Here is a 16,734-nt window from a genome sequence, read left to right as displayed (position 1 = left end):
GACATCGCTTGAAGCAGTTAGAAGAAGATTTACTGAGTGAGAAACAGCATGAGTCCTGGCGAATCACATAACTAGGACTGTGGCTGAGGCAAAAGTGAAAGGTGGAGGGGTGCTGAATTTAGTTGCATGGAAAATTATGAAAAAGTTCAAGGCGGAAAGAGGTAAGTAGAAGTTATTAATGTTTCTAGAGCAATAGTCCAGAAAGTATGGAAAGGGTCATAATCCAACTTCAGGCACAGCAGATAAGGGGACAACTATGAGAAGGCAGGCAGTCAAGGTAAGATTGAGGGTGTTGTACTTAAATGCACATAATATACAAAAAGTGAACTTGTAGCACAGATTGAAAATGGCAGTGGCAGATCTTGAGAGTATCACAAAGACATGGCTGCAAGGGGATCAGGGCTGGGAACTAAATATCCAAGGATATGTATTGAAAGGATAGGCAGATTGGCAGAGGGGGAAGGTTAGTAAGAAATAAGATTAAATCAAAAGCAAGAAGTGATGCAGGATTGGAAGGCACAAAATCTGTGTGTGTGTAGAGTTGAGGAATTGCAAAGGAAAAGAAAAAGACCCTGATAGGAGTTATGTAAGGCCTCTTAGCAGTAGTCAGAATGTGGGGAAGAAATAAATCAGGAGATGATGCCTTTCTTACACACTTTTTTTTTCCATGTGAATATTCATCAGGGACTTCAGTATACGGGTGGACTTGGAAAATTAGCTTGGTAGTGAAACTCAAGAAAATGAATTTGTGGAATGTCTACATGTTTTTTTTTGGAGCAGCTTGTGACAGAGCCCCTAAGGAACAGGTGCTTCTGGATTTGGTGATTTGTTGACGACAACCTGATTACGGAGCTTAAGGTGAAAGAACTCTTCGGGGACAGTGACCATAATATTCAGAATTCACCTTGCAGTTTGAGGAGGAGCTGGAATCAAATAACTGTATTACAATTGAATAAAGGTAACTACAAAGACATGAGGGAGAGACTAACCAGAGTTGATTCGAAGTGGAGCCTAACAAGGAAAGCAGTGAAGAAGCAATGGCTGCAGTTTTTAAGGGTAATAAGGGAGGCAAAGCATAAATTCATCCCAAGGAAGAAGAAGAAACATACTTCGGGGAGAACAGAGCAACTAAGGTTGACAAGGGGATTCAGGAACAGCATAAAAGCAAAAGAAAAAGCATACAGTGTGGTGAGGATCAGTGGGAAGTCAGAACATTGGAAAGCCATGAAAAAACAGGATAATTAAAAGATGTTTGCCAGAGTTTTGTTTTAGATGTAGAGAAAGGCAAGAGAGGGGCAAGTGTGGCTATTAGACTGCTGAAAAATGAGGCAGGAGAAGTAGTAATGGGGAACAAAGAAAGGCAGAGAAACTGAATAGATACTTTGCAGCACTTTTAACAGTAAAATATACAGTAGCATGCCACAACTTCAGAAGAATCAAGGGCCAGATGTAAGCGAAGTGGCATCACTAAGGGGAAGGTGCTGAGGAAGCTGAAAAAATCTGGAGGTGGATAAATAACCTGCATCAGATGGATTACATCCCAGATTTTCAAGGAGATAGCTGACGAAAGTATCGAGGAATTGGTGGTGACCTTTCATGAATCACTGGAGTCAGAAAGAGTCCCAGAGGACTGGAAAATGGCTGATGTAACACTTCTATTTAAGGAGAAATGGAGGCAGAAGACAGGAAAGAGTTAGCCTGACCTTGGTTTTTGGTAAGGTTTTAGAGTCCATTAAGAATGAGGTTACAGAGAATTTAGAAGTGCATGGAAAATAGGGCTATGGCAGTGTAACTTTGTCAAGGGTGGGTCATGTGTGACAAATCTGTTACAATTCTTTGAGGAGATAATGAGCAAGTTTGACAAAGCAGAGCTAGTGGATGTTACCTATTTAGATTTCTAGAAGGCCCTTGACAAGGCACCACACAGGAGGCTGCTAAATAAGATAAGCCCATGGTATTAGGGGTAAGGAACTGGCATGTATAGAGGATTGGCTTACTGGCAGAAGACAAAGTGGGGATAAAGAGGGCTTTTTCAGGATGGCAGTCAATGACCTGTTGACTGCTGTAGGGGCCAGTGATGGGACCACATCTATTCATGTTGTACTTTAATGATCTGGGCAAAGAACCGAGAGCATTATGAACTTTGGTAGAAAGAATAGAGGCTTAGACTATTTTCTAAACTGGGGAAGGCTTCTTTAATCTGAAGCACAAAGGCCCTTGGGAGTTCTAGTTCAATTCTTTGAGGTGAACATGCAGTTTCAATTGGAAGTTAGGATGGGAAGTGCAATGTTGGCATGCATTTCAAGAGAACTAGAATACAAGTGTATGACTGGGGCTGCATAAGGCTCTGATCAGACCGCATTTGGAATATTGTGCACAGTTTTGAAGGCATGTGCTGGGGTTGGACATCCATATGAGGCTTATAAGAATGATACAGGGAATAAAGAGCTTTGTCATATGAGGAACAATGGAGGACTCTGGGTGTGTGCTCAATGGAGTTTAGAAGGATGGGGGCATCTGATTGAAACTTTACAGAATACTGTAAGGCCTGGATATGGTGGACATGGAGGACATCTTTCCATTAGTAGGAGAGACTAAGACCTGAGGGCACAACATTAGAGTAATGGGACAACCCTTTTGAATTGAGATGAGGACAAATTTCTTCAATCAGAAGGTGGTGAATCTGTGGAACTCATTGCTGCAAAGGGCTGTGGAGACCAAGTCATTGAGTGTATTTTGGTAAGGGAGTACAGGGAAAAAGCAAAGGAATGAGGTGAGAAACATATCAGGTGAACAAATGGTAGAACTTAATTGATGGACCAGATAGCCTAATTCAGCTCCTGTAATCTTCTGATTTTATGGAAATACTGGCTCAGTCAGTTAAACAGCAAGGATGTGGATTGTGATGTCAAAAATTCAAAATGTACAGGGGGCACAAGTGTAGTTAGCTCAGTGGAAGGATCTGACTGGTCTTTTGTGACCCTGCTGCACTGGCAGCAATAAATCTTTATTGATCTTGCCTAATTGATATCCAACACCTACTCCATAATGTGAACCCATTAGCAAGTCAGATTGTGAGATCTGGAGCTAGGGGAGTGTGTCTGTTGCTGTGTCTGTGTTTTGCACTGAGCTTCACCATGGTTGTTATATTTTGTATGTGTCCAATCATCTTGGATATCCCTGCCATTCAACAAAGACCATGGAGTAATCAGTAGCCACCCATATTAAGGAATCCACACAGAGAGTCATAACCCTGTTGTTTCTCAAAATTAAATTTGGACTTGAAACATCAGGAACCTGATGACCAATCCTAGCAGCAAGAGAGCCGAATGTCACACAGCTACCGTAGCCCAGGAATTCCAATATTATAATATTCATGTTAATTTAAGATATAAAGTAAGCTCTTCATTAGCTCTTCAGGCCAATTTTATTGACATTGTGATGAAATTGTTGAAAGTCGCTTACTGTGAGAAGGCTTTGTGACTTTGCCTTTTCAGAATTCAGAGTTAACCTCCAAGGTTTCCCAGAATCCTATAAAGTACAATAGCCTGTTCTGTTGCTTTGATTTCTGTCATCATTATTACACTTGCTGTGTTTGTTATGAAATCGAACAATACTAAAAGTCTTGATTTTCAGTTTATTTGGATTAAGGTTAACAAAACAATTGCACAGAGAATGGTGAAATTCTTGTTTCTTAAAAGCCCCAAAATATTGATTCTTGTCACTAGACTCTTGAAGCAAAAGTAAGAAGTTTGCAAATTTGCAAGGAAGTAACTGAGCAGAAACTGAAGGAAGCTAGTTTGGAGTCACAACAGGTAGGACACTGATGGTTGAGATTTGCTTTGTATTGTTTATATCCTACATTAATAAGAAATCTTGCCTATCTTATGTTTAATGTATTATAGTTTACTGTCTTTACTTGGGAATTTCTAATTGGAACTGCATTAATTATCTTGTGGAATAACAAAGATGGTGTAATTAAATTCTTGCACCTACTATCAAAAATAAGATAATATTAAACACATAGCAGCTCTGCCCACTTACACTCATAAGAACTAGAAGCAGGAGTAGGCATTTCAGCTCCTTCAGCTTGCTCTGCTATTCATGATGATGGCTGATCTCACCTTGGCCTGAACTTCACTTTCCTGCCTGCTCTCCTCAACCCTTCAACTAGTCATTAAGGTAGAGATAGACCGTTTTACCACTTTCTCATGTTGTAAATTCCACAGATTCATGATTGAGAGAATTAATATCTTTTCATCTCCCTTTTAAATCTGCTACACATTATCCTAAAATAATAGGTTATCATTTTAGACTGCTCCACATGAGGAAACATTTGCGCTATGCCTACTTTATCAATCCCCTTTAACATCTTATATACTTCAACTAGATCTCCTCCCATCATACTAAACTCTAATGAATATCAACATAAACTGCTCAAAGTCTTTAATTTCTGGAATCAACCTAGTGATTGTGCAAGCTTGAGGCTGGAAACTTGTGGGTTGGCTGTGACAATATGGTTGTACAACAACTAGTTAACCTCAGACTACTGCCAGGGAGAGAGATGGATTTGATAGCTCAACATTGAAACTTGCAGTTGGAATCAAACGCAGTAATTCCAGTTTTCCCTGTGATTAATTTTATTCAAGATCACTTTTATATTTACTTTTCCAGAGAATTTTATTCAAATTTGTTTTCATCTGAATCCCAGTATTGAAAATAAACATTATAAATTAACACTACTTAGTTATTTCTACCACTGCATAAAATTAACTGCTGGCTGTAATTGAAAATGTAGCTTTAATTACAAAAACTTAAAGAATATAGCATTATTCCAGTTTTACAAACAAAAAATGACGTGCATTTTCTCACAACCTGATTATTCTGAATTGTATTGGCGAACTGTTCCATTGGTATTAATAGATCTTCAATGGAATGGATAAATGACTTTTACTCATACATGTGCCTAAATAGTCACTACTTACTCTTTAGCCTAATTAATCAAGCTATAGAGTTCCAACTGGGTCACTGAACAGCAGTTGGGAGGAGGGGTCCTGCTTGTTTCTCACTAACAAAAGCATTGTGATTTTTGCAATTAGTTCGAGTACTCCCCACTCTTATCCAGTTGCAGTCAGCCAACTCTTAACAACTAGGGGTGCAAACTGGTGTATTCTTGGTTTGTATACATTGCTGTGTCTTTATCCATTAAATCATAAGCAGTACTACAAATGTAGGTCCTGTTAACCAGTGAAAGTAGTTGTTTGAAAATATGAACACAATACATAAGGAGTTGCATTTAATTTACATTAATAGTTGGGCAAGTGTTGACACCTATGTTATTGTCTGCAGGTTAGTGCAAACCTAGAAGAGGCACATCAGTGGTTTAAGTCCAAATTTGATAGTTTGCAAATGGAACTATTGAAAATGCGTGAAATGGATCTATCAAAAGAAGAGTTATGTGACAGAGACAATTTAATGAAAACTGGCACAGAAATGTTATGTTCAAGGTCAAGACAAAGAGCAAAGGTTGGAGTCACATTTTGTTATTTTTCCTTAAGAATGTATTAAGCTTTAGAATGAAAAACTACATTTTTTCTTAAGTGTCAGTTATATTTTCCAACAATAGAAGTTGGTATTTCACGTACAGAAAGAAACAGTGGGCTAAATTCTTCTCATTATTTGTTAACAAAACTGACTGTGATTTTAAGCCTGACCCTGAAGTCAGACTTGCTAAAATGTAATTGCAGATTCGAGTTTCATCAAGTAGAGACCACAGGATTTTGAATTGCTCATGTTTTATTGACGGTGTCTGTTAATCATTTCCAATTTATTTATCAGCTTATGGATCCTGGACCAAATAATTCAAAAAGAACTTTTACGCAGCATTTATAGAAACGCAAGTAAAAGTAAACCAGTGAAGACTAATAATTATTTGCAGGATTTTCCTAATGGTATTTCAGTATTTGTCAGCATTTTTTTTGAAAATATTACAAGATTAGTCACGGAAGTTGCAAAAAAGTAAATGTGAAATTGAATTGCAATTAACCTGTGGTAATCATGTCACAATGTTGATCTTTTTAATGCAAATGACCCTACTATCAAGGACATGAGGCACATTGATCTTCAGAATTCAGGCAAACAATTTCTTGGCACAAAAAAACGTTCCTTTTTGTAACTGAAATGTTAATAGAGTCAAAGTTGTTAAGGTTGCAATGCTGCCTTTAATTTCAGAAAAGTTGTGAGCTACTCAATTTCAAACGTCATGATTATCCCCTCAAATTAGTTCTTGCTTATGTCTCAATCTATCATATTAAGGATCTTGTATGCTTTCTTAATGGCCTTCTGATTTATTCTGTCACCTCCTAGGATAAAAGATTTTTGTTCATGCAGCACTTTGTGGTCAGTTAAGCACTTCTGGAATGTAGGAGAAAGTGAGAACTGCAGATGCTGGAGAGCAGAGTCGAGAGTTTAGTGCTGGAAAAGCACAGCAGGTCAGGAGCATCGATGTTTTGGGTATAAGCCCTCCTTCAGGAATGGCTTGATGAAGGGATTATGCCCAAAACGTTGATTCTCCTGCTCTTTGAATGCTGCCTGACCTGCAATGCTTTTCCAGCACCACATTCTCAACTTTTGGACTGTAGTCACTGGCGGTTTAGGACTTGATGGCAGCCAATTTATACACAGTCCTGAAAATAGCAACATGAAATTACAGGATAATTTGGTTTTCTTCTATGATTTTGTTTGAGATGAGAATCAGCCAGGACGTCATAAGTAACTCCCTTCCTCAAAATATTGCCATGGGATATTCTGTGTGCAAACTGAATCCACAGTTCAGTACCTTATTCGAGAACGAACACCTCTGAAAGTGGACATTCGTTCATTACTGTAGCAGAATGTCAAGTTGGATTGTGTACCAACAAACCTTTGGCTGGAGGCGAGAAAGCTTCCAACTGAAGCCTATTTGGTAAACTGTTCTCATGCTATTTGTATTAAATTTCATCTGCTATGTGGCTACCCATTTCACCAGACTGTCTATGACTCCTAATGTCTGATAATATCCTCCTGGTTACATATGTGTTTTGAATCATCCACAATTTTTGAAATTATGCGGATGATTATTATCCATGAAAAGAACAGTATTCCATAAGCATCGTTGGAGATACCACTGCATATAACCATGCAGATTAATAAAACAATCATTAACCATTGCTCTCTTTCTTTCCCTTTTGAGTTTCACATTCATGCTTCAACCAACTATAGTCACATGGTGTAAATTTGTTCCTAAGTCAATTGAATGTTGCTTTTATTAAAAGTCCCTAGAAATTCCAAGTATGCAGCATTAATAAGGCTGTCCTCCTCTAGCTTGTCTATTAATTTGCTGTAGTTATGGGTATGTTTGTTGAGCTGGGAAGTTGATTTGCAGATGTTTTATCCCCTGTTTAGGTGTCAACCTCAGTGCCTTGGAGCCTGCTGTGGAGCGGGTGTCTTCTGGAATTTATTTTTTTTCCATTCCTGCTGCTTCCAGTTGTCAGTTATTAATTGTAGTAGTTGGTATATTGTGTCAAGGTTGACGTGTTTGTTGATTGCGTCCATGGATGAGTGCCAGGCTTCTATAAATTCTGTGACTCTCCAGTGTTTAGCTTGTCCTTTGATCATTGTGTTGTCCGAGTCGAATTTGTGGTCCTTGCCATCTGTGTATATGAGTACCAGGGACAGCTGGTCGTGGCATTTAGTAACTGGTTGGTGTTTATGGATGCAGATTATTAGTTGCCTGTCTATATAGGACAAACTGTTTCATGCAGTCTTTGCATGGAGTCTTGTAAATTATGTTAATTTTGCACATGATAGGTATCAGGGTCTTTTGTTCTGGTGAATTGTTTTCTGACTGTGGCTGTCATGAATCCAAGTGGTTGTAGAAGTTTGGCTGTTAGTTCCGAGACGTTTTTATATAAGGCAGCATGGCTAGTGTATTGGGTCGTGGTATGTCCTCTTGACGTTGTTTATCAGCGGATGAAGTTCCAGGGATACCGGTTCTTGGTGAAGACTCTGTAGAAGTGTATTTCTCTTCACAGGTTGGGAGTGTTGCAATGTGTTGTAGTAGTTTTGAATAGGGTTTTAATGCAGCTTCTCTTGTGTGCATTTGGGTGGTTGCTGTTGAGGTTCAGGATCTAGTCTGTGTGCATGGCTTTTTCTGTACACTTTTTTTTTGTAGTGCATTCACCGTTTTGTGTTCTTTCTATTGTCACATCCAGGAATGGGAGTTGGTTGTTGGTTCCTCCTCTCTTGTAAATTTGATCCCTTGAGCATGGTATTAATAATCTGGTGTGTGTTCTTTATCTCTGTTCTCCTAATAATTACAAATGTGTCATCCATGTATTTGATCCAGAGTTTGGGTCGGATTTGTGTGATGGCTTTTTGTTCCAGTCTTTATATCACTGCTTCTGTATACTTGGTTGTTGAATGTGAAGTATGTCATCAAGCACAGATCTAGTAGTTTGATTAAGTCGTCCTTGCTGATAGGTTCCCTGTTGCATTGTCTGTTCTGTTTGTCCGGGAGGTTGGCTTTTGTCTCTCTGGCTAGAATTTTGTCAATTGAAGTGAACAGTGATGTTACATCAAATAAGACTATTACTTCATCCTTTACATAATTTACAGGATTCCATGCAAAGACTACACGAAACACTATGTAGGACAAGCAGGTAGACAACTAACCACTAAATGCCACAACCAGCTGTCCCTAGTAGCTATACGCACAGATGGCAAGGACCACAAATTTGACTGGGACAGCATAATGATCATAAGGCAAGCTAAACAGAGGACAGTCAGAGAATTTTCAGAAGCATGGCACTCATCAGGTGGCATGGTGGCACAGTGGTTAGCACTGCTGCCTCACAGTGCCAAAGACTCGGGTTCAAATCCCGCCTCAGGCAACTGTCTGTGGAGTTTGCACATTCTCCCAGTGTCTGCGTGGGTTTCCTCCGCGTGCTCCGGTTTCCTCCCACAGTCTAAAGTTGTGCAGGTTAGGTGAATTGGCCATGCTAAATTACCCGTAGTGATAGGGGAATGGGTTTGGATGGGTTGCTCTTCGGAGGGTCGGTGTGGACTTGTTGGGCCGAAGGGCCTGTTTCCACACTGTATATAAATCTAATCTAATCTAATCCATGGACTCCATCAACAAACACATTGACCTAGACCCAATATACCAGCCACTACAACGAAAAACTGGTAACTAGAAGCAGCAGAAATAGAATCAACTAAATTCCAGAACACACAGTACAGCAGCAGCGCTTCACAGGAGGTTTCAAAGCACTGAAGATGTCACTTAGACAGGGGACAAAACATCTGCAAATCAATTTCTCAGCTCAGCGAACATACGATGACAACTGTCACCCGAGCTACAAATCTTTATGCAAACCTTGTCTATTAATTCATCAGAAAAACTAAGTAAAGCACAACTTCCATTTAATAAATTTGTGCTTTTAACTGGCCCTATAATCACCCGGGTGTAAATTTTGCTCATAAGTCAATTGGAAGTTGCTCTTATTAAAAGTCCTTTTGAAATTCCAAGTACACAGCATTAACAAGGCTGTCCTCATCTAGCCAGTCTATTAATTTGCTGTAGTTGTGGCTATGTTCTAGGTGTTGATTTCAGTTGGTTTTAACAGTGCTTGGGACACTAATGGCTCTTTCAGTCACTAAGAGTTTACTGGGGGTAGAAGAAATGAATTTGGGGATTTCGCAAAAGGTGAATAAGGCCAAACTGCTGAAATTAGCAGACAAGCTGGAGTTGGAGCTGCCTCCTTCTGTGAGGAAAGGAGAGATAATTACGGCAATAGATCAGCATTTAAATTCACTGGAAACGCCATCAAAATATTTAGATATAACTGAAATTTAATTGAAAATGAAGTAGCTTGAGTTACAGACAAAAAGGCGTAAGAAATGAAACAGTTTGAACTATGATTAAAAACAGAGAAAAGAGAAAAAGAATGAATTGCTTTAGCAGAACAGTGAGAGAAGAAGGAGAGGCTGTTTGAACTTCAGAATTTGGCATTTAAACAGGAAAGTCAGTTTAAAAGGATGGAGACGAAGGCTGATGGTAAGCTTAATGAGGAAGAGAGTGAGGATGAGCAAATCCATGGGAGCCAAAGGCCTCGTGAGGATTTGTTTAAATATATCCAAGCATTGTCAAAATTTGAGGAGAAGATGTAGAAGCCTTTTTCATCTCATTTGAGCAGGTGGCTAAACAAATGCAGTGGCCACTAACCATGTGGGCTTTGTTGATACAAACAAAATTTGTAGGTAGAGCTAGTGAAGTATGTGCATCACTAGCAGAAGAGGTATCTGAGGCGTATGAGGAGGTGAAGAAAGTCTTAAATGCATATGAGCTTCTGGCAGATATCTACAGACAATGTTTCAGGAATCTAAGGAGAGATCTGGTTAAACCTACACTTGAGTTTGAAAGGATCAAAAAAAGTAATTTTTGATCAGTGGATAAGGGCATTAAAAATAGAGCAAACCTATGATGTTCTTAGAGAGATGATTATCTCTGGAAGAGCTGAGAGTTAAAAACGGCAAGATTAGCAGCTGACATGGCTGATGATTGATTGAGTTGGTCCGTAAATCAAAGTTTGGTTTCCAAAATCAATATGTGAGGGATAGTAATTGGGGAAAAGAGAAATCCTCATGTGGAAAGGTAGATCTTGGTGAAGATCATAAGGACAACTTACCACAGGATGAAAAGAAAACACTTGAAGGGGAAAGAGAAATTATAAAGCTCTGGTGTTTTCACTGCAATAAAGTAGACCACATGAAATCAGTGTTGGTAGGTTAGGAAAAGCACTGGGAAGGCAGCTGTAGGAAAACAAGATAAGCCAGTGAATTTTGTTCGAGTGGTAATGGAAAGCACAGAGGAAGCTAGAAAGTTGCACCAGAGTATACAACAAGTCGGAGGATAATTAAGGAAGACATGCCAGATCTTCTTAAACCATATACCTGCTGAGGCACTACCACCATAATAAATGAATAGATTTCAAGCAGACCTAGCAACTCAAGACTGGCCTTCCATGTGACACTATGGGCCATGGAAGCCCTCTACTCAAAGATAATCTGCAACCTCATGACCTGGCAAATCTTCCACTCTGCCAGTATCATAAAGATAGATCAATCCTGTTCACTAAACAGTGCACAAGGGCATATCTTGAGCACACCAGACATACCTAAAAATGAGGTATCCCCCTGATGAAGCGACAACACAGGACTATTTGAATACCAGAAAGCATAAGCAGCACGTGATAGATCTTGGTGATCTCGCAAAGAAGTGATTATATGCTAGGGCGGCACGGAGGCTCAGTGGTTGGCACTGTCCCTCAAAGTGCCAGGGACCTGGGTTTGATTCCAGCCTTAGGCGACTGTCTGTGTGGAATTTGCACATTATCCCTGTGTCTGCGTGGGTTTCCTCCTACAGTCAAAAGATGTGCAGGTCAGGGGAATTTGCCATGCTAAATTGCTTCTAGTGTTAGGTGCATTAGTAAGAGGGAAATGGGTCTGGGTGGGTTAGTCTTTGGAGGGTCGGTGTGGACTTGTTGGGCTGTAGGGCCTGTTTCCACACTGTAGGGAATCTAATCTACTCTAATCTAAATATCTGAGCTCTGTAGACTTGCCATATCCAGTTATGAATGGTGATGGACAATTAAACAATTCATTGGATGAGGCAGTTTGATAAATATCCCTCTCCGTAATGATGGGGATACCCAGTATATCAGTGCAAAAGATAAGGCTGAAGCGTTTGCAACAATCTTCAGCTAAAAGTGCCAAGTGACTGATCCATCTTGGCATCCTCTGGAGGTCCCCACCATCACCGATTTCAGTCTTTAGCTACTTCAGTTCATTCCAAGTGATTTCAAAAAAACAATTGAAAGCATTGGATACTGCAGGGGATATAAGCCTTGCTATAATCTGGGGAATAGGACTAAAGAATTGTGCTTGAACATTCCAGACTGGCTAAGTCCCTTGCCAAGTTGTTCCTGTACTGCTACAAAACTAGTATATACCCAGCAGTATGGAAACTTGTGCAGGTATATCCTGTACTCCAAAAAACAGGTTAATTCTAACCTGGCCAAATAATACCTGCCTAATCAATCAGATTACTCCTGATGATCAATAAGGTGATGGAAGGATTCATTAACAATGATATCTCTGTTTGGTTTCTGGTTCAACCAAGGACAATAAAGCTCTACCCCAGAAAGGAGGTGAAAGTGACTGCTTTTGATATTAAGACCCATTAGCCAAGTATAGCATCAAGTATCCCTAGCAAAACAGGAGTCAGTGGGAATTAGGGGAAACACTCTCTATTGTTTTGAATCATAATTGGCTCAAAGGAAATGTTTGTAGTTGTCGGAGGTCCGGACATCTCTAGTTCCTCAGAGTAGTATCCTAATGAACTTCACCTGCTTCATCAATTACCTTCCCTCTATCATAATGTCAGAAGCGAGGATGCTGTGCAGTCATCAGTAAACTTCCCCACTTACGTCCAGCACCATTCATGACTTCTTGGAAACTGGAAGTCCTTGTCCACATGCAACAAGATGTGGACAGTGTCCAAGATTGGGCTAACGAGTAGCAAGTATCATTCAGCAACTGAAAGTCTAGGTGCATGAATTAGATAGAAGCAGAAAGGTCCTTTATTCACAAGGTGTAAAGAAACCTTCCAGATTGATGTGGAAGAAAGCAATTTGAGAAGATGGTCATTGCAGTCAATATCAGCTGTGTAACTGGGAATTAAGATTATCGGTCTGGAAGAAGTTTAATGATGAGATTATATAAGTGGTCAAGACCAGTGAATGTATTCTCAAATTTCATACCCCTCTAATTATAGAAGTTGCGTCATGTTGCTCACTACACTACCCTACACTCCTTTCACTCACTAACCAAAAATCAATTTTACACAATCTGTAGCAGACTGCATTCACTAACATTCATCAATCTGAAATGCTAACTGAGGTCTGGCAGCATCTGTAGAGAGAGAAACCAAGTATAGCTAATTTTTCTTTAACTTCTGTCTTCTCTAAGCTTTGTGAAAATCGCTCATATATTTTGATCAGAAAAAAACTCAGGTGTTGTATAAAAAAAGCCCCGAAATTGTGGAGGATTTTCCTCTCCCTCGATTGGCGCAGCAGCGAGACAACCACCCACTTCCTGCTGCTTCAGGATTTGTGTATTAGATGGGAAGACTGTGGATGGGTGTTCTTGAAATGTTGCAGAAACCTAGCTGTACTGATAGAACCTGTGAAGAGCAAAACAGTTAATGTTTTGAATCCAGTATGACTCCTATTCAGAACATACTAGACTTGACATGTTAAATCTGTTCTTCTCTTCAGTGATGATAGCAGATCTGTTGAATTCCTCCGGCAGTTTTTTTGACATTGATTTCTTCAGATTATTATTGAGGCATATTTGTCAGGAAAGAGCAAAGAGGGCATTAATATCTATCCAGTTTATCATTTTATCAGAATTTTTCAATACTCATGAACACAGCATTATACATTATGGTAGCATAAGAATAATGTACTTTAGTACCTTAGTATACTTTTATAGTAGATAGATTTTAGAACATAGAACATAGAAAAATACAGCGCAGTACAGGCCCTCAATGTTGCGCCGATCCAAGCCGACCTGACCTACACGAGCCCACTATCCTCCATATGCCTATCCAATGCCCGTTTAAATGCCCATAAAGAGGGAGAGTCCACCACTGCTACTGGCAGGGCATTCCATGAACTCACGACTCACTGAGTAAAGAATCTACCCCTAATATCTGTCCTATACCTACCACCCCTTAATTTAAAGCTATGCCCCTCGTAATAGCTGACTCCATACGTGGAAAAAAGGTTCTCATGGTCAACCCTATCTAAACCCCTAATCATGTTGTACACCTCTATCAAATCACCCCAAACCTTCTTTTCTCCAATGAAAATAGCCCGAAATGCCTCAGCTTTTCCTCATACGATCTTCCTACCATACCAGGCAACATCCTGGTAAACCTCCTCTGCACCCGTTCCAGTGCCTCCACCAGTATGGCGACCAAAACTGCACACAATACTCCAAATGCGGCTGCACCAGAGTCTTATACAACTGCAACATGACCTCAGGACTCCGGAACTCAATTCCTCTACAATAAAAGCCAGGACGCCATATGCCTTCTTCACAGCACTATTTACCTGGGTGGCAACTTTCAGAGATCTGTGTACATGGACACCAAGATCCCTCTGCTCATCCACACTACCAAGTATCCAACCATTAGCTCAGTACCCCATCTTCTCTGTTACTCTTACCAAAGTGAATCACTTCACACTTACCTACATTGAATTCCATTTGCCACCTTTCTGCCCAGCTCTGCAGCTTATCTATATCCCGCTGTAACCTGCCACATCCTTCCTCACTGTCAACAACTCCACCGACTTTCGTATCATCCGCAAACTTGCTCACCCAACCTTCTAGCACCTCCTCCAGGTCATTTATAAAAGTGACAAACAGCAATGGTCCCACAACAGATCCTTGCGGAACACCGCTGGTAACTGGACTCCAAGATGAACCTTTACCATCAACTACTACCCTCTGTCTTCTTCCAGCCAGCCAATTCCTAATCCAAACCTCCAACACACCCTCAATGCCAGATCTCCGTATTTTTTGCAGTAGCCTACCATGGGGAACCTTATCAAATGCCTTACTAAAATCCATATACACCACATCTACTGCTTTACCCTCGTCCACCTCATTAGTCATCTTCTCAAAGAATTCAATAAGATTTGTGAGGCACGACCTGCCCTTCACGAAACCATGCTGACTATCCTTGATCACATTATTCCTATCCAGATGTTCATAAATTCTATCCCTGACAATTCCCTCTAAGACTTTGCCCACAACAGAAGTGAGACTCACCGGCCTATAGTTACTAGGGTTATCCCTACTCCCCTTCTTGAACAAGGGAACCACATTTGCTATCCTCCAGTCTTCTGGCGCTATTCCTGTAGACAACGAGGACATAAAAATCAAGGCCAATGGCTCTGCAATTTCCTCCCTTGCTTCCCAGAGAATCCCATGATAAATGCCATCAGGCCCAGGGGATTTATCTATTTTCACCCTTTCCAGAATTTCCAACACCTCTTCCCTACACACCGCAAAGTCATCCATTCTAATTAATTGTGACTCAATATTCACATCGGCAACAATGTCCTGTTCCTGAGTGAATACTGACGAAAAGTATTCATTCAGTGTTTCCTCAATCTCTTTAGCCTCCACACGTAACTTCCCACTACTATCCTTGACTGGACCTATTCCTCGTCATTCTTTTATTCCTGACATACCTATAGAAAGCCTTTGGCTTTTCCCTAATCCTACCAACTAAGGACTTTTCATGTCGCCTCCTTGCTGCTCTTCGCTCTCTCTTCAGATCCTTCCTGGTTACCTTACAACTCAATCGCCCCAATTGAACCTTCACGCCTCATCTTTACATAGGCCGCCCTCTTCCCTTTAACAAGGGATTCCAATTCCTTATTAAACCACAGCTCCCTCACACGACCCTTTCCTCCCTGCCTGACACGTACATACTTATCAAGGACACTCAACAGTTGCTCCTTGAACAAGCTCCACATATCGATTGCGCCCTTCCCTTGAAGCTTATTTTTCCAAGCCACGCATCCTAAGTCATGCCTCACCGCATCATAATTTCCCTGCCCCCAGCTATAACTCTTGCCCTGCAGTGCACACTTATCCCTCTCCATCACTAGAGTAAAAGTCACCGAATTGTGGTCACTGTCCCCAAAGTACTCATCTTCTTTTCTTCTAAAATTGTTAACCTTCCCCTTCCAAAGTAATATACAGAATAAAGAATTTAGGTAAATTACGGCTTTGTACAGAACTTAGTGGAAATTGTGAGTTTGACTTCACTGATATGTGCTGATCATTTGCCGTTTACCAAATTTTCTTACTTTAAACCTTCACGTCACTGACAGTTATTAATCATGCACAGTAAGAAGATCCCAGACTCAATTACTTAAGCTGGCATTTTACTGGTCTGTTATAACTAGTGTGTTTCTAAAAAATAATGTAATGACACAGCAGTGAACCCTTCTGTTAATTAAATCAAACATCCAGAAAAGCTCACCTCGCCTCATAATCCTTCAAAATATGAGTGACAGAACTCTCAAATTCCACTATTTAAAGAAAATAATATCAATTGAGCATTAAACAACAACTATTTACAACTTTAAGCCCACCTTTCTCTTAACTGCTTATTATCTGCCTTTAGCTCTATAACAATACGCTGTTCCAATAAGACATTTAATAAAATCACATCAACTTAATTTCAAAACTACACAACTGCTGTCATCTTCTGTGACTTCACTCTTCCAGTTGCTGAATCATAGGTTCATAGCTCCTTGAAAGTGGAGTCACAGGTAGATAGAATAGTGAAGAAAGCATTTGGTATGTTTTCCTTTATTGGTCAGTGTATTGAGTACAAGAGTTGGGAAATCATGTTGCGGCTGTACAGGACATTGGTTGGGCCACTGTTGGAATATTGCGTGCAATTTTGGTCTCCTTCCTATTGGAAAGATCTTGTGAAACTTGAAAGGGTTCAGAAAGGATTTACAAGGATGTTGCCGGGGTTGGAGGATTTGAGCTGTAGGGAGAGGTTGAACAGGCTGGGGATGTTTTCCCTGGAGCGTAGAAGGCTGA

The 16,734-nt window shown here is 40.2% G+C and overlaps 1 protein-coding gene across 1 annotated transcript in view; it reads left to right on the top strand.

Annotated features, from left to right (window-relative positions):
• LOC132821330 (coiled-coil domain-containing protein 150-like) overlaps positions 1 to 10,209 on the top strand; it is an 88,770-nt gene extending 78,561 nt beyond the window's left edge. The window contains exons 22-24 of the mRNA XM_060833914.1: positions 3,729 to 3,815; positions 5,350 to 5,526; positions 10,060 to 10,209. Coding sequence (XP_060689897.1) covers positions 3,729 to 3,815; positions 5,350 to 5,526; positions 10,060 to 10,209 — 414 coding nt within the window. The remainder of the gene's footprint in view (positions 1 to 3,728; positions 3,816 to 5,349; positions 5,527 to 10,059) is intronic.
• Positions 10,210 to 16,734: the final 6,525 nt, after the last annotated feature.

The sequence above is a fragment of the Hemiscyllium ocellatum genome, chromosome 13 (genome assembly GCF_020745735.1).
Source record: "Hemiscyllium ocellatum isolate sHemOce1 chromosome 13, sHemOce1.pat.X.cur, whole genome shotgun sequence".
Classification (NCBI taxonomy): domain Eukaryota; kingdom Metazoa; phylum Chordata; class Chondrichthyes; order Orectolobiformes; family Hemiscylliidae; genus Hemiscyllium; species Hemiscyllium ocellatum.
This window is presented reverse-complemented; position numbering and strand designations above follow the sequence as displayed.